We start from the raw sequence: 22,227 nt of genomic DNA, 5'->3' as shown, positions 1-22,227 counted from the left end.
GATCTAGAGCTGATTGTTAGCTGCACTAGCATCAAGATATCAGTTGATAGAGAATAGCATACTGTTGCCTCTGGTTAGGGTTGCCATTACAGCAGATAGTGTATCCCTGCTTTTGCTCTCCTTACAGACAGTTTTTCCTCCACAAATCAAGCCTGCTGCCAGGCGATAGCCCAATACTCCTTAGACTACAGACTTACTTCAAACAGAAACCAGAACACTTTACACACTAATATCCAGACTCCTGAGTGGAGATAAATAAGGTTAATAGATGTTTATAAAACTGTGTCTTTGTGTAGATTTGGTCTGTGTGGCTGTGTGTCAACAGTCAGACCTCTCTGAGATACCTGAGTCTTTCTTTTGTGATTACAGAGCCGAGGCCTTGTTCTGAAAGTGAATATCGATGTGACAACGAGCAGTGCATCCCTGGAAACTGGGTGTGTGACCATGACAACGACTGCGGGGACAACTCGGATGAGCGGGACTGTGGTGAGTATGCACTACACCCATCACACTACCTTGAAATATTCCCTGTCATAAATAACACACGCCCACACGTTACCATCCTGGCTCTCTTCCAGAGTTGCAAACGTGTCGTCCTGGTACTTTCCAGTGTGACTCAGGTCACTGTATCCCTGCTGCTCTGCAATGTGACGGCCGTGCGGATTGTCAGGATCTGTCTGATGAAACCAAGTGTCGTAAGTAAATAATATTTCCACCAAATCCATAACCACAGTAACACACTCCACTATCACTAGCTGCCTCTCTGAAATAAAAACATGGATGCATACCAACTTCTTATCATTGAACTACGACTTATCCTCATAATCATCGGCCCCAAGTCCCTCACAAATCCCATTCCAAATGTCAGTCTCACTTTAAATAACTCAACTCTATCCCCTGCACCTCACATCCGTAACCTTGGAATCATTTTTGACACCAACCTTTCTTTTCAACACCACGTCACTCAGCTCACTAAAACGGCGTTCTTCCAACTCAGAAACACCGCCCGCCTCCATCCATTCCTCTCTTTCTCTGCCGCAGAAAACCTTATCCACACATTCATCACATCCCGTTTAGATTACTGTAATAGCATCCTGTACGGCACACATTCCAAAGTCCTCCATGAACTGCAATACATTCAGAACTCTGCTACACGCCTCCCCACCTACAACCGCTCCCGTGACCACATCACCCCCGTCCTCCAACATCTTCATTGGCTCCCCGTCCCCTACTGCATACAGTTTAAAATCCTCCTCCTCACCCACAAAGCCCTCCACCACCAGGCCCCTTCCTACCTCACTGACCTCCTCCACCATCACACTCCTTCCCGTAACCTGTGTTCCTCACATGCCAACCTCCTGTATCCACCTCACAAAACCAAGCACCAAACCTGGGGGGACAGAGCTTTCTCCTTAGCCATCCCCCATCACCCTTCAGCATTCAAACCCCTTTTAAAAACTCACCTTTACAAGTTAGCTTTTAATTTGTGATTGTACTGTTGCTTTGTTTGATCTGTGTTCCTAGCTTGTATTGATTTTAACAATTGTACAGTGTCTTTGAGTTTCTGAAAAGCACTTTATAAATAAAATGTCTTCTTCTTCTTCTTCTTCTTCTTCTTCTTCTTCTTCTTCTTCTTCTTCTTCTTCTTCTTCTTCTTCTTCTTCTTCTTCTTCTTCTTCTTCTTCTTCTTCTTCTTCTTCTTCTTCTTCTTCTTCTTCTTCAAATTAAGAGTAATGGCTGGTGGTTGTGCTTTTCAACCTCATGTTTTGTCTTTTTTGTGTGTTAAAGGTAACTGTACTTTCTTGGTCAGGATTAATTTAATTTTTTTCACCTTGACAGCTACCCGTTTCCCAGGAGGCCGTTGGTGCCCTAATAGCCAGTTCGAATGCGCCAACCATCTGTGCGTGAGCCAGAGCTGGGTGTGTGACGGCACTGATGACTGTGGAGACCGCTCAGACGAACAGCTCAGTTTGTGCTGTGAGAATCAAATCTTTTTGTTTTGTTTAAGACACAAAGATATAGAGAGACTAAAGTTGATTTGCATTGCTTACATAATTTAAAGCACGAATGTCGGTCTAAACTTAGTTTTCTGTTTGTTTGAGCAGTGAACATCACCTGTGAGATGCCTTTCAAGTTCCGCTGTGCAAACGGATACTGTGTCTACTCGGGCCTGCTTTGCAACCAGAAGGATGACTGTGGAGATGGCAGTGATGAGGAGGAGGAACTCTGTATGACTCACACACATACAACACAACTTATAGAGTTCTTACTCAGGCCTTGATTCACGAAAGGATTGTGCGTTTTCTTTACGTCCGCTGAACCTGAGCAAATGAGCAGAATAGATAGACGTTGTCTATTTCAAAGCATTGTCAGCTCAAACTCATCAGTGATCAAGACAACAATTCCTCCTCTGGATGGAGATGCTTACAGCTCAGATCAGCTGCAGTATAACGCAAAACTGAAGCAAACTGCACAGAGCTGCAGAAGTTTGTAGGCTTTTTTGCGCTTGATTATCATTATTGAATTTTCTTGTAGCAGTAGACGGAGCAGATAGCGTGGGCAGATGATGCTCAGTTCTTCTTAAGAAAACTGACAAGAAAAGAAACAGCTCCAGTGGGACACATGTACCTCTAAGTTGTAGCAAGTGATCCATTTGGCTCATTGAATCTGATATCTACAATGCAAAAACTAAAAATGTTACCAAGTGAAATTGTCTCATTTTTAGTCTAAATGTCTGATCCCACTTGATTTAAGATACATTTACTAAACAAGTAACATTTGAGCAAGGTAGAGGGACTTTTTTTTAAGACAATGCATCTTAAATATCTTGTTAAGTCAAACAATCTTTAAATGATCTTGGTTTGAGTTTTAATTTAGAAGAAACAAGGTTTATTTTACATTTCATACATTTTTCAAGCTGAGATCTTATTTGTAGAAGACAAATCATCTTGATTTAAGACAAACCCTTTACTTGATTTAAGGAAATACATTTTATTGAAGAATCTATCAGAAAACAGCTCCATTGATAAAAGAGAAAGAAAGAAAGAAAGAAAGAAAGAAAGAAAGAAAATGAGAAAGAAATGTTTTTTTCAGGGTGGGTTACAGTTTTCAGGCACTGTTTCTTCTAAATCAGATACAAATATACATCCTCAAAATACATGCACACAATGAAACACCAACTTTTGAACATAGCTGGCTTATCCTAAAAAACAACATGACTGAATATTAGTATATCCAGCGCACTATGAGAAGACATTATATCTCAAAATGCTCAAATTACACTTCGTAATCTTATTTCAATTACAAGATGGTCTTAAACCTAGAGAAGTGCAATACATCTCAAATTAAGGTGAATATATCTCAAATGAAGAAGTTGACATGAAATGTATTAGTGCAAAAATCTTTTTTTGAGTGAAAAAATATTAATTGTTATCATTCCTGGCTTATTCTGAGACACTAGGCTTTAAAATACTGATAAAATAAGTTTTCCCTGCTAATTTTAAGATCACAGTTTTCTAAATATTACGTCTTATTTTAAGGAATCTTGCCAAGCAAAATTTCACTTGTTCTATTGGCAGATTTCAAGGTAAAAGTACCTTGAAATAAGTTTTTCTTTCTTGTTTTTGGAGGGGCATGTTTTCCAGTGTATGGACAATAGATTGAATGAAGTGGGTGTTAGAGGTGAAGGTGTGTCAGTTAAGTGCATGGATGAGTGGAAAGTAAGCCAATATTATACATTGGGTTGTGATTGTGATAAAATTGCTACAACATGACACCTAATAATAAGCTCATTTTGAAGCACTGTCCACTATTTTAAAGCAAAAGCTGTGTAGTCTTCTGTTGTCTTCATCAAAATCAGAATTAACTGGCACATGAAATAATTTTTAGTCTAGTTTTCATTAACACTAACAAAACTCCAAATACACAGCAGAGGACCAAAAAGGAACAGATACAAGGATTGACCTGAACGCTTCAATGCTTTGAACCTTGCACCGCTGCCATGGTAACGAAAGTCCAAACCAGTATTGAATGAGGTGGCGTTCAGTCCCTACTTCATTAAACCCCTTCAGAGCACACTTCTTCTTCTTCTTTTTTTAACTGGCTTTCTACATTTAGACTGAACATGCAACGTGGGCGGACTGGTTGTGGAACAGATTGATGAGGGTTGTGACTGTGAGACAAACTTTTTTTCTCAGAGTTAATGTAAAACAGGTTATCTAACATCTACAGACCACAGACAACAATCTAAGGAAGAAAACTAGTGTGGAAAAGGAGTGGGAAATATATGCAGATCATAAGTAGAAACACTCAAAACAGCCAACAAGGGAGAACAAAAGCTTGGCCATAAAATAGTAAAAAATGACTGAGTTTGAGAAAAATCAGATCAGGTTCTTGTGAGAAGAAGAATATTGGGAATATTTTTGCTGTGACATCATCCAAAAAATAATTGTTCTATCTTTCTCAAGCAAACATTTAAAAAACACAAGAACAGATATTTTTTTCCGGATGCACCTTTTTGAGTTTCTTATGTGCAGTTTATCCCATTTGTTTCTTGAGACTGAACATGTCGTGTTATTTTCCTCTTTTTAAAACATAACCATTATCAAATTTTTCTAATAAATTCAGTTTCAGCAAATGCTCCCCTAGTCATCAGCTTCTGCTCCATGTAGGATTAATCTAAACAACACTAATGCCTGGTGAACTTTCCCCTTCACAGGCCTGCAAAATGAGAAATCCCAAAATGACATCAGTATATCTGCTCAGGGTACAAAGCCTGGAACATACAAGGGATAAGGAAGTGGTCTGTTTTATGGAATTGTTACATAATCAGCTTAAACATCAATCAGAGCAAATTATTTTGAGAGGAGATTAAATAGTGGCTGGACATTGCCTAGCTCATCTAAATCTATTTGTTTCAGTGAGGACACAGCGAAGAAAAAAAGGCAGGGGAAGCTGTGGAGACTGAATGAGAGATGGATTTAGGATTGTATGTTGTTATACATGTTGTCAAACTTCACTGTGTGGGATGCTTGGGGCTTGTATGATCTAGTAGTGTGGGTGTTCCTTTATTTCCACATATTTATTCTTCTTTTCTAACTATTGACACTGCTGTCTGAGCTCTTCAATATTAGACAGAGGTGGAGGCGGACATGTTCCCACAGACAGATGGACAGACAGGTTGTTCACCCACCAACCTTCACTGTGTGTTTTGCTCTGATGACTCATTCTGACTGTGCCCTACCCAGGCCGCGAGCCAACGTTGCCCCCCTGCACACTGGATGAGTTCAAATGCACAAATGGACACTGTGTGGCCCTGCCCTATGTCTGCGACCACAATAACAACTGTGGGGACCTCACGGATGAGTTGGGCTGCAGTAAGTAGCAGAACTAAACACATCCTGACTGTTTTCTTTTCTCTTGGTATCAAGCTACTGTATGTCATATGAGAAGCAATTATTTTGTACTTCATAACAGCATGGTTCTGCAAGTCAGCTCACTCCCAAAGATAAGCTGCATATTTTGAGTAAAGAGGAAAAACAGGGGAGATTATTACCTGTTAGTTTTGAAAACACTTGCATCTTTTATTGCAAAGCATTAGGATGTGTTAGTTTAGTATCAACACACTTAATCACAGTTACATTCTGCTTAAAAACAGATGTAGATCCAATATTTCATCAATGCTTTCTATTCACCAGAGCCAAAAGGAGTGCTGTGCATAGCACCATAAAACATATAATCATAGCATAGGGTTGCATGATTATGATAGTGAATATGAACCTTTGTATATGAGGCACCTTTCATTCTTCAAACACATTTACTCATAATAACCTCATATCCTGTAATTATCCCCTATCTATCCACCCATTCTGCATTTCTCATACAGTCTAGACCTAATCATCACGTACGAGAAAAGATCCTCTAATTACAGGCTCTGGATCTCATGATTATGAGATGCAGATGTATAATCTGAAATTTGAAAACTTTTACTGAATTAATAAAATGCATTTGGAGATTATTTTGTCACTGACCAGGGATAGATTTAGATGCAAGTGAAGGGAATCTCTGACTATTTCTCCCACTGGTTGCTCTTACAAATGTACCTCAATTTATTTATGGATACATAAAGGTTTAGCCTATTTTTATTTTATTTTTTTGTGATTAAAACCCTGGAGAAAAAAATGTGTTTTGTACAGATTTTGGCAAAGATCGTAACTGTGAGGAAAAACTATGTCAGCAAGAGTGCACCAACCTGAACGGCACCGGCTTCATCTGCTCCTGTAAAAGCGGGTACAGAGTGAACCCAGACAGCACCTACTACTGCCTGGGTAAACAAACACACACAACCAGAGAAAATAAACAACCAAATATTACCATTTACCGGTTTAACATGTAAACAAGTCTTCTCTTTTCCTCTTAAATCTTTCTTACAAAATCCTCTTGCTCTTTCAGACATCAACGAATGTGAGGTGTTCGGCACCTGTCCCCAGGTCTGTAAGAACACAAAGGGCAGCTATGACTGTGAGTGTGCGGCTGGCTATAGGAAAGTGGGCAACGGCGACATGTGCGAGGCTCAGGGTGAGGACACCTTTTTATTTAGACATGAGAAACATGCTGCAGAACCGCTGAAAGTCCAGTAAAAGTATAATCTTTTATCTTGTGCGCACAAGGGAATATCTTGTTCTACTCAAGATAGGAAGTTTTTCTCACAGTGCACGTGATAATCATCCTGTGTGCACAAGACAAGAACTTCTTCTTGGTTAACTAGTTAACAACTTGTGCTCACAAGTGAACATTTTAAGCAACTAGAAGGCTTCTTTGATTTGTCTGTTTTTTATTTAATTATCAATCCCTTAAATGAACTACTTTAGTCTGGATCTCTGCTGTAGACGGCCTGCTGCTACAGACGTGCCGGACTCCAGCGGCAACAGCTACTACTACTACTACCACTACTTCTATCAGTCTCATCACTATCATCTCTCTCTCTCTCTCTCTCTCTCTCTCTCTCTCTCTCTCTCTCTCTCTCTCTCTCTCTCTCTCTCTTTATCTCCTCTATCCCTCTTTCCAACCCCAACTCAGTCAAGGCAGATGGCTGTCTAACATGAGTCGAGGTTCTGCTCGAGGTTTCTGCCTGTTACAAGGGAAGTTGTTTTTTCCCGCAGTAAACAAGCTAAATACTGTGAGGTCCAATGCTCATGGTGGATTAAGATGAGATAAGACTGAGTCCTGTCTTAACTCTCCTGTTATGTTGCGGGTCAAACTGACCCTTTTTAAAGTCTATTTTAGGCAATATATGCCTTCCAAACCAGTTAAATGCAGCATAAAAATCTATCAACATCACTTCATAAAAATAAAAAAATTCAAATTTTTTAATTAAATAAACAAAAATCCATGTCATGTAAAACTATTGTATTTAGGCTATATTTAAAAAAAGTTTTAACATTTATTTTAATGAGAAACGAGTGAGTTATCCTCATTGAACCATGATCTATGAGAATTAAAGAACACCAATGGACTAAATCTTGATTTAAATGGTTAGTAATGGAGTTAAAAATTAGATTAGAAAAAAATATCTATTGGGATTTTTTGGGGTTCTAACACTTTTGGATAATTGAATATGCCCTGGGTCAAATTGACCCAGGAACATCATTGCTGTTCCAGAGAAAGAAACATAAAGGGAGGGTTAAGAGGTGACTGGATTGTACCTTGTCTTGATGTTATGTTTTTGTCAATAATTTAACATAGAGTACGGTCTAGACCTGCCCTGTTTGTAAAAGCGTCTTGAGATAACATTTGTTGTGATTTGGTGCTATACAAATAAAGATTGATTGATTGAGTTTGAAGAATTTGTAACTGTGTCTCCCTCAGGAGCGACTCCCCTGCTGCTTCTACCTGAGAACATTCGTATCCGAAGGTTCAACCTGCAGACAGAGACCTATCATGACTTCCTCCAAGAAGAGGAGCACATCATGGCGCTGGACTACGACTGGGACCACAACAACACCGGATACAGTGAGTCACACAAAGATCACAGCCAGTGTGAAAGATGGAAGACAACTTGCTCTCTATAAAATTAATAAATAACAGACCTTAAATAAGAGGAGCTTGTTTGTTCATGTCCTTGTGTTTGTCAGGTATGGTGTACTTCACTGTAGCCGGTAAGGACTCTATACCAGGAGCCATTAAGAGAGCGTACATACCCTCAGTGGACGATGGTAGCAACAACATCGGAGCTGCAGTCAACCTTGGCATCAAATACATCACCAAACCAGACGGCATTGCTGTGGATTGGGTGGGCAGGTGAGTGTGTATGGGCAATTCTCAACCTCTGCTTCTGATCAAAAATGAAGATTTGAAATAGAAGGATTTACGTGCCAGAGCAGATTTAGTGAATCATTTTGTTATTCTCTTGCCTGTAGGAACCTTTACTGGGCAGACTCTAGGGTGAGGAGGTTAGAGGTGGCCATGTTGGATGGACGCTACAGGAAGCATCTAGTCAAGACTGAGCTGGGACACCCGTCTGCATTGGCAGTCAACCCACGCCTCGGGTGAGACAGACAAGGACAACACACCTGATTATAAAAAACTAAAGATTGTTTATTTCATTTTTCACATTTCACACTTGGTTTAATGTTTGGTAGTTGGGTTTTGATTTCCTTCATAAACTTGTGCTGCTTTTCTAAACTAAAAAGTACAAAATCCTGTCTCTGCAGGATGTTGTACTGGGCTGACCGAGGAGATGCAGCCAAGATTGAGTGCTCTTGGCTGGACGGGCAGGAGAGGAAAGTCCTGGTGGCCAATGGCCTGGGTTGGCCCACTGGTCTGTCAATCGACTTCACCAACGACGACAGAATCTACTGGTCTGACTCCAAAGAGAGTCGCATAGAGTCTGTTCTGCCTTCAGGAGAGGACCGCAGAACTGCTGTCTTCATAGGTTAGGATTGGTGATCAAATTTTTGGTTCAATTAATTTTATTATATTCAAGCTTTCAGTGTTTATTTGCACCATGGCGCATGGTTCACAAACTGTTCACTTTTTATTCCCTAGATGTAAGAAACCCATTCAGTGTAAGCGTTTTTGAAGACCATGTTTACTGGAGCACTGAGGAGAAAGGCGAGGTGTTCCGGCAGAACAAGTTTGGCCGCGGAGACAAGACCAAGCTGATGACTGCCGGGCCCTGGCTCACACAGGTCTCTGTGTACCAGCAGCAGAGATACAACTCCATCGGCAGTAAGCTGCACACTCATGCACATATTTTATACCACATAGGTTCAAGGACATTTGGGGGTTTTCATGTTTGCAGCACGAATCACCCAAAGAAAAATGTGGATTATGTTTAACTTTTTTAAAAGTAAAACACTCAGAACACATTTTCCTTTTGTCCACAGTGAAGAATCCATGTAAGGGAACCTGCAGCCACCTGTGTCTGCTCCGACCAGGAGGTTACACCTGCGCCTGCCCTGAGGGTACCAGCTTCGTCCCTGGGAGTAACACTGAATGTGACGCAGGTAAGAAAACTGCCTGTTTAACACCCTTAGTGTGCAAGATATACGTGCTTAATCTGAGATTTGTTGTATACTTGAAATTATATCACTTTGACATCAAAGATTGTTCTTTTGAGACACTGCTTAATTACCTTTTTTTATTTTGTGTTTTTATTTTAATTAATGATTTCAGGGTTCGATCCTCCCCCCACCATGCCTCCACCATGCCAGTGTCTGAATGGAGGCACGTGCTACTTTGATGACAACAAGGCTCTTTGCAAGTAAGACATGTTTTAACAGTTTTTGCAACCAGGAATTGAAAAAAAACCCTGCAAAATCATTGAAATCAGTTATTTTAATGACATGAAAGCTTAAAAATTAGGTTAAATCTGTAGCACATAAAAGGGGAAAAGCCGCCTGGCCTGCAGTTATAATAAAACAACTTGAAAGTGATTCAAAGATAAATGCAGTACTTAATAAAATAATAAAAAAGGAGTGAATGAGTGCAGCCTTTCAAATGTGCCACCTTTTCTGTTTGTGTTTTGTTCCCAGATGTCCTCCAGACTGGCAGGGAGATAATTGCGAAACAAGCATATCCGCCCTGGTGGCATCCTCAAGTAATCTTCAATTTACAGCGGAAACACAACATTAACACATTCTGAGGTGTTTGTATGCGGTCACTTTTATCATTACTAATGAGCTGCTTTTGCTCCCCCTGTTTGTCTGTCACAGTTGGAATAGCAATAGGGGTGACAGTCGTGATTGTGGTTCTGCTGGCGGCTCTGGTTTACGCAGCCAGGAAGAAGTCCAACCTGCTGGAGACTCTGCGCAGCAACTTACCCAGCATGCCCAGTATGCCCAGTATGCCCAGTATGCCCTCCATGCCCTCCATGCCATCCATGCCCTCAATGCCAAATATTCCAAGCTTCAGGTAAAAAGACAGAGAGAGAGAAAGAGCATTTTTTTGACAAGCAACGAACTTGACATGCTTCAATCCGTTAGGCTTCTATCTCAGTGTGTGTTACTATAAGTTCCTGCAGCAACATGTTCAATCTTATGTTTTTGATTCCTTCCAGAAATGGTGTGTCTTCGAGTGCATCGAAAGCAAACGATACTGATGCCATGATGAATTCTGAAGCGGTCAGTAGCCAAACAGACGCCGATGACTTTATTAGTGTGATGATTTTATCAGTACTGCTACTCTAAGACTTATTTTTCATCACTAAAGACCATATCTTACACTGAATCATCAACTGCCTCTCACTCTGTTAACCAAATACCTCTTGTAATGTTTTCCTTGTCTGTCTTCAGGTCCCCTGTATGTCTGTTTCGATGGTGGACTCAGAAGGGAAGAGTTTTGAGAACCCGGCGTATGATGCTGGAGAAAATCCTGAAGCTAAAGGTGCTGTGACAAACGCCTCTGCTCCTGGTGGAACAACCAAGGTCAGCACACACAAACCTCTGCTCGCCTGTGCACTTCATTGATTCTGCTCTACCTCCTGTTGCTGGGTGGCTGGCTGCATATATAAGACCTGCTGCGTGGCAACAGCTTCAGACTAAATACTGTACACAGCTTAAGTTTGAATGAAGAGTGGATTTTGCACTTTTACAGTATCTTTGCTTTTGTTTGTAGAATTTAGAACAACTGTTGTGTTTCTTTTTGTGTATATCTCAGCAAATAAGACTCCATATTCAGTAAAGTTGACATATAATACAAGTTTGCTTTTTCAGATTTGCAGTTTTTCCTTAACTTTAAAAACATGTTTGACATTTGAGGTCCTATAATGAAGAACATTTTTAATTTTGGAGGTTTTTCATGTTGTCTGTTGCTACTATAAAGCCCTTTTTGAGAGAAACATGCAGTAACTGTTGTTTTTAAAGCTTGAATGTGGTGCTCATGACTTGTGATGCAAAAAACATCAAGAAGTAGGATAATGTATACTGGGTTAATTTACCTGTGATGCAATACCTTTAATGAGAATTATTAACAGAGCCTTTCATTCATTACTTTATTCTTTATTGCCTCAGCAGCTCTTTTTTCATGCATGTGGATTTAATTCTTGTGATCCTGTTTTTCCTTCCTCAGGATGCAGTTGATAACCCTCTGTATGTAGAAGGAATTCAAGTTGTGGACATGCCTACAGGAAGTGCAGACAAACCTGCTGCTGTCAACAAGGTCAGTTTCACTTTTCTCATTGTAATATATAAAAAAAATGTTGGTCCTCTACCATGGAGGCCACCATCTTGCACCGCCATATTTTTTATAGTGGCACAGGACGGACAAACTACTGAGGGCCATGCATGTTTTTGGTTTTGATGGATGGCCACCGAAAATGCCCCGGTTGGAAGACAAAGAAGAGAGAGGTTGTTTTTTGTGCACAAAAACATTAGTATTTTTTTGAGTAAAATCTTGACAAATAGAGGATCACACTTATCATGCAGCAGAGGGGCTTTCTTGTCCTTGAGGGTTACTGTCATTTCCAAAACCTTACCAATGGGATGGGTGAGCAAGGGATTGTTTCAGTCAAGAATCTGACTGCTAGATATTGCTAAATATGCTCATTCCTACACACTTTCTCTTAACATATTGACTCCTCTGAAGAAAATGCATTTTAACTGGTATGTCCTGTAAAATTACCCAAATGCATCTCAACTCTGAACTTTGTCTTTTTTCTTAAGCCTCTGTTGATTTGTTCTTTACCTTGTGTTCCGTTCAGGAGGCCTTTGTGAACCCAGCATACAGCTCAGACTCAGAGGAGGCCAATGTCGCTGCTGCACCACAAGCTGCTTCAAGCGCACAGGTAGCCATGGAGACATCTGTGAATGAGATATTACAATATCACCTGTTGGATAGTCTAAAATATTGGCAAATCACTTGCTCTGAATGTTTGAACAAAATCTTCTTTCTTCTTTCAGGTGTCTGAACCCATTGTAGATGACAGTTTAGCATCTTTCAAAAACCCGATTTACACGGTGAGTCAACAATGACAATGAACTCTATTTGAAACCCTGGCAGCACTTTGTGCCTCAAACACTCCATCAATTCTTGCTTTCATTGGCCTTTCTAGGTTCATTGTCATGCTTAGAGCTGTAAAAGCTCTATAAGACAAACAAACATTTGAATATTTTTATACTGAAATTCTTCACTTTTTAGTGACAGTGTGGAAACTGCACAATGTTATTGTAAAATGAAACACGGTAAAAGTGGTGGCAGTACTTTGGATTCTGGTTTTTGTGCACAAACTGCATTTTAAATGTAGTTTTAATTTAAACATGCTTGATAAACATCTAATTTCCAGCATTTTAAACAACATTTTGTGATCTTCCAACAGGAGAACATGTTTGCGCCCACTTCAGATTCTGACATTTGATGGGATCTCCTCAAGTATGAAGCCTAATTTTTAACCCAGGACTAGCATGCATCAGAGCATGCAACAAACACATCAAAACCATTTTATATATTTACTATACCAATATACTTTGTGCTACTGACAAGCCAAAGTTAAATTTCAATGTGGCTTTTTGTGTAACAGAGTTTTTTGAGTAAATGATTTAATGTAATTCATTTAAGCCCAATCAATGACATAATTAAGGGAATAAAAACATGTGAATGTTGTTTATGATTAGATCTTTTGTATCATATGTACATTTAAATTGTAAGATACTGGAACATTAAAACTCTTATGATCTTTTTTTGTTGGTAAACGTGTCTTGATCTGACTCCAAACTGTGTAATTCAGATTTTAGTGCTTTAGATTTCATGATTACTTTCTTGTGCCTTTCTTTGTGCAACGAATCACAGGAGGATTCGTCGTTAAGACAAGACACCCACTGCTGTCAGGACCTTGATCCCACAGCTACTGTATCTAACCCACTGAGCTGAGAAGAAATGCTTTGTCGCCATCCATTAAATCACACAGAGACACAATTTGAGACCATGATCACAGTTCAACAGCTCCTCTCCTCTGCTCTCGCACTGTCACAATTGTCTGAAAGCATCAAGGTATCTGAGTGGGACAACATTATGAGCATAGGGACAATAGAACAAAAGAAAAAGTGGAAAATAAAATACACATGAAAGGAGTGATGAAAAGTGGGAACACAATAGGGAGGAATGCAAAGGGGGTGTTGTATTTCTGTGATGATTCATAGTTCAGGTTTTCATCACTCTGGTCCCCGACAGAGCATCTCTGAGTGTCAGCCAAAACATGTACTGAACCCTCTCACTGGGTAACAGAGACATGGAGGGTGGCTGAATAGCAATACATGTTCTTAAGAGGGGCGGACCCAAAGAGGCGTGCAGCTTGCTGCATGTGTGCAAACTGCGCTGCCTTCAGGGACAGTCAGAAATGGTACATACAATGACTTATCGATGGATGATCACACAATGACATAGAAACTACTAAATGGCCAAAGAGCCATTCATTTTGTTTTCAGTTGCATTTTCTGTTGGTGAGAGTAAACATTAAGGTTATGCTTGTTAACAGAATATTTGATGAAGGAAAGCTTATTTATTGCAAAAAGTGGAGGGCAATCCCATCACTATTATAAAGGTAAGTTAATTTTTATTGGAGCAGTTTGGAGGTTTACTGCGGCCAATAAAAGAAATATGATCAAAAATACTTTTAAAAAAGGGTGAATTAATTTAAAAAAGCATTAACCCACACTATGACATTTGCCCCTTTAATTTTTCTGATAGAAAATGCTAATTCGAGTCATTTTATTGGCTCATGTGGTGTATGAGGGTGAATGACCTCATGCTTTAATTTCCTGCACGAGTTGGCAGTAAATCATAAGTGACACACACCTTTTTTTTGCAGCAGTTTGGATTTAGACTTTCCTTTAGACTTTCAGAGGAACATGCCTTCAAATATTGTGATTGCAATTTGAGTATGCATACATTTAAGTATAGATCCCTACTTCTAGATGTTTTGATTAGTTCCCAGTCGTAGTGGAATAAAATAAGGCACAAATTTAATATAAATTAAAAATAAATCTTCAGCTGGTGTACTTTGCTGTAATTGGACTTCACGTGAATTTTTTGTGACATTTCTAACTTTTTTTCGCACCCTGGGCAATACTTACTTCCACCCTCTTACTGCACTATACAACCGCTTTTTTAATCATAATCCAACTATACACAATAAAATAAAAGTGTTAACAAAAAACAAAGTTAATTTCAGCAGGAGTCCCTTCTGTTAGACAGGGCTGGAGTTTTGTGGTCGGATAACTTTGAATGCTTTTAAGCGCTCCTTAAATGACCTGGAGGCTGATGCATCTGTCTGCAGATGTTTTCTTTAAATGTCACTCATGCTGTTTTTCTGGAGGTATTTTTTGTGTAACTCTTGTATGCGTCTGCTATTTGTGTATTGTCTATTTGTAACTCTGTAACTGTGCTGCTGTCTATCTTGGCCAGGACTCTCTTGGAAAAGAGATTTTTAATCTCATTGAGTATTTCCTGGTTAAATAAATGTTATAAATAAAATAAATATAAATAAAATAAATATAAATAAAATAGGGAAAATATCATTATAATCTAGGACATACCTCAGGCTGATTGTTATTAATTTTAGCACTACAATTCTTCAAAAGACACAGACATATACTTGCAAGTGAGTCGGTTTCTTTTTCCTCTTCCTTTTTTTCCACTGTTTTCAAATATCTCCCAGACAATTTGTGGTCAATTATTCATGCGATTCTTCGAGTTTGGAGATTACGAGGAGGACCTGAACACAGCATAAAGAAAGCGAGCGAGCGCGAGAGCAACCTGACTGACTGACAGAGGGGGAAGGGGAGGCTCGTGCAGAGATCAACTGGACGCAGATCAATTGAACGCCCGTGCGCCGTCAGGTGAAGCCAGGGACAAATATATAAAGAGGAAGAGGAAGAGGAAGTAGGGAGAGAAAAAGACATAAGGAGGAGGAAGAGTCGTGTTGAAACAGGAGCGGTGTTTTGGGGGTTCAGAGAGGGACAGACAACGGGAGGAAACACGCACGCGGAGGCTGAGGGGAGCCCCAACAAGGTGAGGATGCTTTTTTTTTTTGCACGTGCACTGACTGAACTCTGGTTTCCTTTTTGTGTCTCTTTCTGACAAAGAAACGATATTTCCAAATTCCAGGGACACTGTCATATCATGTTAATTAAAAAAAAATGCTGACTGAGAAAAAGGGGAACCTTATTCTGAAAACAGCTCTATGAAATAGGCCTACAATATGTATTTTGTGGCTCATTAGACGGAGGTTTGAGTAAAACGCGCATAAAAAAGGTGTGTGTCACTTGTGATTTACTGCCAACTCGTGCAGGAAATTAAAGCATGAGGTCATACATCCTCATACACCACATGAGCCAATGCAATGACTCAAATTAGCATTTTCTATCAGAAAAATCAAACTTTTGAAAAAGAGGAATGGCTCAGTCTGTGTTGCAGGACAGGACAGGACAGGACAGGGGGTTTATATTATGGCTTCTTTATTGGAAGGAGAAGCAGGACAGCCAGAGAGGAGGTCCCTGTTTATGTGCAGCTGAGGGTTTAGTAAACAAGACTGAAGGAAAGATGCACAAGACTGGCTTAAACCACTAGATTTAAATGTTAAAATGAAAGCAAAGTCCAGAAAAACGTCCCCCTTGTGTTGTGCCATGTTTTTGGGACATGTGTTTTTGTATGCAAATTGATTTGACCATTTCACTGGTAAGACAGCCTTATTAATTGCTTCCACCAGTAAAAAAAATACCTGAAGCTTTGAATTACCTGTCTGTTGAGATTCTGATAATGTGACATCAAAAAGCAAACAAATGTCTATTAAAGACAGAGGTAACATTCAGTCTCCCAACACTAGAAGTGAGTCTTTATCCTGCAGCTGTGTCTCCGAGTGGGCGTGTTGAAGGTGTTCAGAAGTGATGTTCTTCTTATAAGCCTCTTAAAAGCTGTCTGGCTGCTGACCTCATCTGCACTACATTTTTTCATAAAATTTTATTTCCATTTTTTTATCCGGGGAATAATTAAAATCTGAACTTCATCTCAAGGTAGCTGCATAGCAGATGGACTTTTAATGTTTGGTCGACAGAGTCATCTATTTAAGAGGAGTTTAACATCAAATATGGGAGAACAGTCTTTAATGCTGAGGTGACAATAACATCAGAGCCTAAACAATACATTTATCAACCCAAAATTAACAGTTTTTAAATATATGAAGGTCTCTTTCTAAGCGGAAAAACGTAAAAATAAACAATTGGATGCTTGTTTCAGCTGCTAGCATTTCACAGAGTGAATAAAGATATTGTGGATGCAGGCCTCTGTGGTTGAGAGTAGAAAGCTTCTATTTTTTTCAAATGAATAACACAACATAAAGCCTGTGGTGGAGTTGTAATAGATTATTTTAATACCCTCACAAAATGTACAGCAGGGAAGTTTTTTTTCCCCCAAGCAGATATTGGAATGAAATCTGTCATACGCTGATATGTCAGAGCAGTCATGTTGGGGGTGTCACACACAAACACACAAACACACACACACACACACACACACACACACACACACACACACACACACACACACACACACACATTCACACAGAGTGCTGGGCAGATGGCATCAGCAGTGTGCCGCAACCTCGCCCCTCTCCATCTCCCTCTCGGGACCCGTCCAACAGCAAACGAGTCTGGCAAACAGGTGGTGTTTGTGTGTATGTGCAGAGGACAGTAACATAAGGTTAAGCTCTGAGATCACAGTGTCAGTCTAACACAATGCTACGCTGACTTGATTCTAGATTATTTTATAAAGATCATTGACAAAGAGACGTGAGAGACAACAGGGACCATTTCATCAGGGCTTAATAGTAGAGTTGCTTTTGTGCTGATACTGATGCACAATACCAATATTGATATTGGTCTCAACCTAAAATAAGGTATTAAGAATAGGCGATTAACTCAGTTAATGTACTAATCTGATGCTAAAACCATAAAGAAAGGACAAGTATCAGTCACATATCATGTCAGAATAAAAGAAAGCAGTACTATTAGAGAGTTAAATGTGTGTATGTATTTTTTGAAAAGGGACAATGGATACAAAAAATAAAAAGCTGACAATAGAGTATTTCTTGATATCTTATTAAAATGAATTATAGGGTGGTGACTAGGGGTGGGAATCGAAAAACGGATCCAACTGAGAACCGGTTCCAATTGATCAATTCCATCAGAATTGTACACCTCAAATGTTATCGATTCTTGTTACCGTTTCATTTCCCAGCACGTCACGTTGCGTCACGTCACGTCACGTTGTGGTATGTTGCATTACGTCACACACCCTGCAACGCAGATGTCCTTCAAACACGAGGAAACATGGAGAGGAAGAAGCGGTCGGAAGCGTGGCTCCATTCTAGTAAAAGAGATGAGAACAATGCCGTGTGCAATCAGTGCAACGCTGTCATCTCATGTAAAGGTGCAAATACCCCAAATATGCTGACACATCTGCGACTCGGCCTTGAAGCTTTGGGTTCGCGTCGGGCCGAAGTGGAGAAGGGTTCCATGTGAACATGTTCGCGTCGGGGAGGCGAACCCCCGCCTACCTCTCCCCTTTCAGAGTCGGGACGTGTTCCCCCAGGCTCAAGGGGCTACATCAGGACTCACTCGGACGAAAATGAGCTCCTGCAGTGCTGAGTGTGCAGAATTAGAAGTAGAAGACACTAGGGATGGGCACTTCAAGCCAAAATACTATTCAATAATCATTGGGATCTGTTTGACGGTTATTCGAATAATCCCCACACACACATAACACACACTCTGACTCTGAATGCAAGTGCCCACTGAGAGAGTATTTTGGCATCAATTTTGTAAAACATGGAGACGCATCATTCGTCATAATATGCAGGTACAAATCAGAATCAGGAGTGCCCAGCTATAGGGAGAGAAAATTGTTTTCGAACATTTCTGAAAATCAGACCTGAAAGTATAAAAGGGGAAGTAATTGAGGGTTTTACTGTCAGCCATAAACATCAACTCTAAATGATGCACTCCATCTGAGGCATGAAGAAGAGGTGTGTTTTGAATATAAAGTTGTTTTAAGATCCAACACAAAGCACCAAGAAAAGAGCCTTAAGATGCATACAACCGTATACATTATGAGATACATTACAGCACTAGAGATCTTCATGAGGTGTAATAGTAAATAAGATCAACAGATTAGCAAACACTGTGTGTGCTGAGTCTCCTCGACCTACTCCCATGATCTCTGTCTATGAGAGGAGTCAAGGTGATTTAATGAGAAGACAAACTAGATTATTCAGTTTAAAATAACATGAAACGTAAATGTTGTAAACTTAAATGGAAGAAAATGGACCATTTAGTATTCAGGCCTACACTCTGAGTTAATTTGACAGCTAATGATTTCATGCTGTTCTCTGCCAGCAATTTCATACGGAAAGAACTACACTTCTGTCTGTCTTTTGTCTGAATGGTTATTATGATGAAAAGTGCATGGTATCGTGCACTAAGCAAAATGCTAGCATCAATGTGTTCACACCAAACGGCAACCTCCGATACTAAAAATATCCAATGCTGAAGTTCCAAAAACTGCAGTTCCTCGAGGATCCTCTTGAGGCTGGCTCCAGAAGTACCAGAAACCACATACACACCAATTCAAAAAAGCCGATCTTTACAGCAGAAATAAACATGTTTACAGCCTGGTACAAAAGACGAGTGTAGTCTGGATAGCTCATTTCTCGATCGGCACACACTATACGGGGGGTGAATTTTTTTCTAACGCTGTAATTTCGAAGATATTGAGATTACAAGTCTTCCAATGAGAGGCACAGCTGACTTGATTGGCAGGCAGGAACACTGTAGCTGTTTGCCGCCTCTTTACGTCACAATCGCTTGACAGCAGCAATATGGCCTCAAAACAGCGCTTCAGAAACAGATGGGTGACGTCACGGATACTACGTCCATATTTTATACAGTCTATGGTTCACACTGACAATGCTAACATACAGATGTTTATCAGGAAAATGGTTTTAACCATCTTAGTTTATGAAAAAAGGTAACTGGCAAGTACTTCTTTTGATATCAGTTTCACCATAAATGCAGGTATTGGTACCAGTTTAGACATTTTATGCCTTCGGACAGATTCCAGCTGTGGTCGGAGGCCATGCCTCAGTCAGTACTGCCGGCAATGTCTCCAAATTTGGGCGCAAGCTCAGTTGGACTGATTATATCCTAGTGGCAAAAGGTGACCTTGTGTCAGCAGAACTTGGAAGGCATTTTATAACTTCTGGTTTATTTTCATGTTTTGCTCTTGCATATGTTGCCATTCTCGTTCGAATAGTGGTCAGACTCCCCTAGCCCTACACCTTGTGTTCCCGTTAGTCAAACTAACTCACAAAAGAGACAGTCACATGCTCTGCAGAGATGCACGATCTCTGACAATATGGCCTCCCTGTAAATTAATTTAGTGAAACCTCACGTTTAATGCAGACTCATCACTATCATCTCTCTCTCTCTCTCTCTCTCTCTCTCTCTCTCTCTCTCTCTCTCTCTCTCTCTCTCATATTCTTCTCCCGCTCTTTCCAAACCCAGTTCAGTAGGAGGGGACTTGATCTTATCCTGTCTTGATGTTGGGTCTTTGTTAATAAATTAACACAGAGTACAGTCTAGACCTGCTATGTTTGAAAAGCATCTTGAATTAACGTTTGATGTGATTTTGAAGTATTGAGGCCAATGTATTGTTTGTTTTCAACAGGCTACAATTTATCTTGTTATGTCAATCCATAAGATGTTTTGACAGCTCATGCCATCCCTGGGACACATCTTTAGCAGGGCTATACCCCCAAAAGGGATTCACTATGTAGTGAAAGGAGATGGAGAGGCTGTAAATTCTCACAGTAGTATGACTACAAAAGCAGAACTGCGATATTGTTAAAGTTAGTTAATATCTATTCTCTCCATCCTCATTTCTTTTGTTGTGGGATTCTTTTGCGTCTTGCTAAAAACGTGCTTTTTGCATCAATCCATATTAAAACTGGTGAAATGCTTTTCAGGACAGCCACCACCACATCCTTGTTGCTGTTCAATTTCTCTTCTAATCTGTCAGTCCTTTCTAATCTGCTTCATTGTATTCATTGAAATCCTCAGTGATGCACACAGCCGCGGGCAGTGCCGCCTTAAATCAAGGAGGCTAGATAATACCACCATATGGCCGATGGGAACCTTAAGTATTTACACAACAGACTCAGTGAGAGAGTGAGTGAGTGAGTTGGGAGGGGGAGGAGGAGACAGAAAGATGTCCGCCTTAAGCTCTTCTTGGCCTCTTGTAATTAGAGAGAGATACAGTCGGGTGGAGGGAGGAAGAGTCGGAGAGAAAGAAGGTCAGGAACTTGGGCCAAGTGTGCAGGGAGGAGGGCTGAATGAAAGCAGGGAAACACAGAGGAGGACGGGGAGGATTTTCCCCAGCAGAACTGTAAGCTTTGTTGTCAGAAACTCATTTTCTCAGTGGAGAGGGATTGAGTGACGGCCAAGAGAAGGAAAAACACAAACTTTCAGACAAAGAACTACAGCTTTGTTTACTTAGGCTCAAACTTTCTATAATTCCCCCCTAGATTTGAGAATTGCTAGAAGAAGAAACACAAAACTGATGAAGAAGTATTGATGGTTATATTTTTGTATACTAGCATGCATTTCTTCATATTAGGCATTTTTAGGCTGCATTTTCCAAAACAAATAGCCTACTTAATGTCCTCTCAGCAATCTTGATAATGAATAAGAATTTTATTATGAAGTACCTATCGTCCAAAGTTTTGAGGAATTGCATGTATATGTTTTGCTAGCTGCCTGTCTACTTAAAAAAAAAAAATTATTATATCCTTCAATAAATAATGACTTAGTACTCTTCAAAATGGGATTTACAGGTTGGTTTACTTAAAAAAAAAACTAATACTTTTAAAATCTTATTAATTGAAACACCATCTCCTCTCCTCTGACTTACTTGAGACATTTCAATCAGGATTCCGCACCCACCACAGCACCAAAACAGCCCTCATCAAAGTCACCAACGACCTCCTGCTCGCCTCAGACTCTAGCTCCCTCTCAATTCTCCTTCTCCTCGACCTCAGCTCAGCCTTTGACACCATCGACCACTCCATCCTGCTCCACCGCTTACAGCATTACACTGGCATAACTGGTTCAGCCCTCTCCTGGCTCTCATCCTTCCTCACAGACAGACAGCAATTCATCTCCATCAACAACTGCTCATCCCACTCCATTTCAGTAACCCATGGTGTCCCTCAAGGCTCGGTGCTTGGTCCCCTCCTTTTCATTCTGTACATCCTACCCCTTGGTCACATCATTCGCCATCATGGACTCCAATTTCACTGTTACGCCGACGACACCCAACTCTACCTTTCCACCAAAACAATCAGCGCTGCCACTGTTTCCACCCTCACCACCTGCCTATCTGCAATAAAATCATGGATGACCATCAATTTTCTAAAACTCAATAGTAACAAATCTGAAATCATCATCGGCCCCAAATCCCTCCTACCCTCCGCCCAGGACTTCAAGCTCTCCATAGATGGTCACTCAGTCACCCCCTCCCCTCAGATCAAAAACCTTGGCGTCATCTTCGATCAGACTCTCTCCTTCCAACCCCACATCCGTCACATCACCAAAACTGCCTTCTTTCACCTCCGCAACATCACCCGCCTCCGTCCCACTCTCTCCAAATCCGCTGCTGAAACCCTAATTCATGCTTTTATAT

At 40.3% G+C, this 22,227-nt stretch overlaps 2 protein-coding genes across 5 annotated transcripts in view; both read left to right on the top strand.

Annotated features, from left to right (window-relative positions):
• Positions 1–13,181, top strand: part of lrp2b (low density lipoprotein receptor-related protein 2b) — a 52,449-nt gene extending 39,268 nt beyond the window's left edge. The window contains exons 60-81 of the mRNA XM_034708664.1: positions 370–486; positions 579–695; positions 1,840–1,977; positions 2,106–2,228; positions 5,247–5,375; positions 6,195–6,326; positions 6,451–6,576; positions 7,867–8,010; positions 8,133–8,298; positions 8,418–8,546; positions 8,712–8,932; positions 9,046–9,228; positions 9,387–9,506; positions 9,676–9,763; positions 10,035–10,099; positions 10,215–10,413; positions 10,559–10,622; positions 10,794–10,925; positions 11,569–11,658; positions 12,200–12,283; positions 12,399–12,455; positions 12,815–13,181. Coding sequence (XP_034564555.1) covers positions 370–486; positions 579–695; positions 1,840–1,977; positions 2,106–2,228; positions 5,247–5,375; positions 6,195–6,326; positions 6,451–6,576; positions 7,867–8,010; positions 8,133–8,298; positions 8,418–8,546; positions 8,712–8,932; positions 9,046–9,228; positions 9,387–9,506; positions 9,676–9,763; positions 10,035–10,099; positions 10,215–10,413; positions 10,559–10,622; positions 10,794–10,925; positions 11,569–11,658; positions 12,200–12,283; positions 12,399–12,455; positions 12,815–12,853 — 2,663 coding nt within the window. The 3' untranslated portion in view covers positions 12,854–13,181. The remainder of the gene's footprint in view (positions 1–369; positions 487–578; positions 696–1,839; positions 1,978–2,105; positions 2,229–5,246; positions 5,376–6,194; positions 6,327–6,450; positions 6,577–7,866; positions 8,011–8,132; positions 8,299–8,417; positions 8,547–8,711; positions 8,933–9,045; positions 9,229–9,386; positions 9,507–9,675; positions 9,764–10,034; positions 10,100–10,214; positions 10,414–10,558; positions 10,623–10,793; positions 10,926–11,568; positions 11,659–12,199; positions 12,284–12,398; positions 12,456–12,814) is intronic.
• A 2,074-nt stretch (positions 13,182–15,255) lies between these two features.
• Positions 15,256–22,227, top strand: part of LOC117830003 (MAGUK p55 subfamily member 3-like) — a 25,150-nt gene continuing 18,178 nt past the window's right edge. For 2 of the 4 annotated variants that reach the window (XM_034707874.1, XM_034707877.1), the window contains exon 1: positions 15,256–15,504. The gene's annotated coding sequence lies outside the window, so the exon portion shown is untranslated. The remainder of the gene's footprint in view (positions 15,505–22,227) is intronic. The other 2 variants (XM_034707876.1, XM_034707875.1) reach the window with 1 other exon arrangement.

The sequence above is a fragment of the Notolabrus celidotus genome, chromosome 18 (assembly GCF_009762535.1).
Source record: "Notolabrus celidotus isolate fNotCel1 chromosome 18, fNotCel1.pri, whole genome shotgun sequence".
NCBI classification, from domain to species: Eukaryota; Metazoa; Chordata; class Actinopteri; order Labriformes; family Labridae; genus Notolabrus; species Notolabrus celidotus.
Note: the sequence above shows the minus strand (reverse complement) of the source record. Positions and strands in the feature narration are given on the sequence as shown.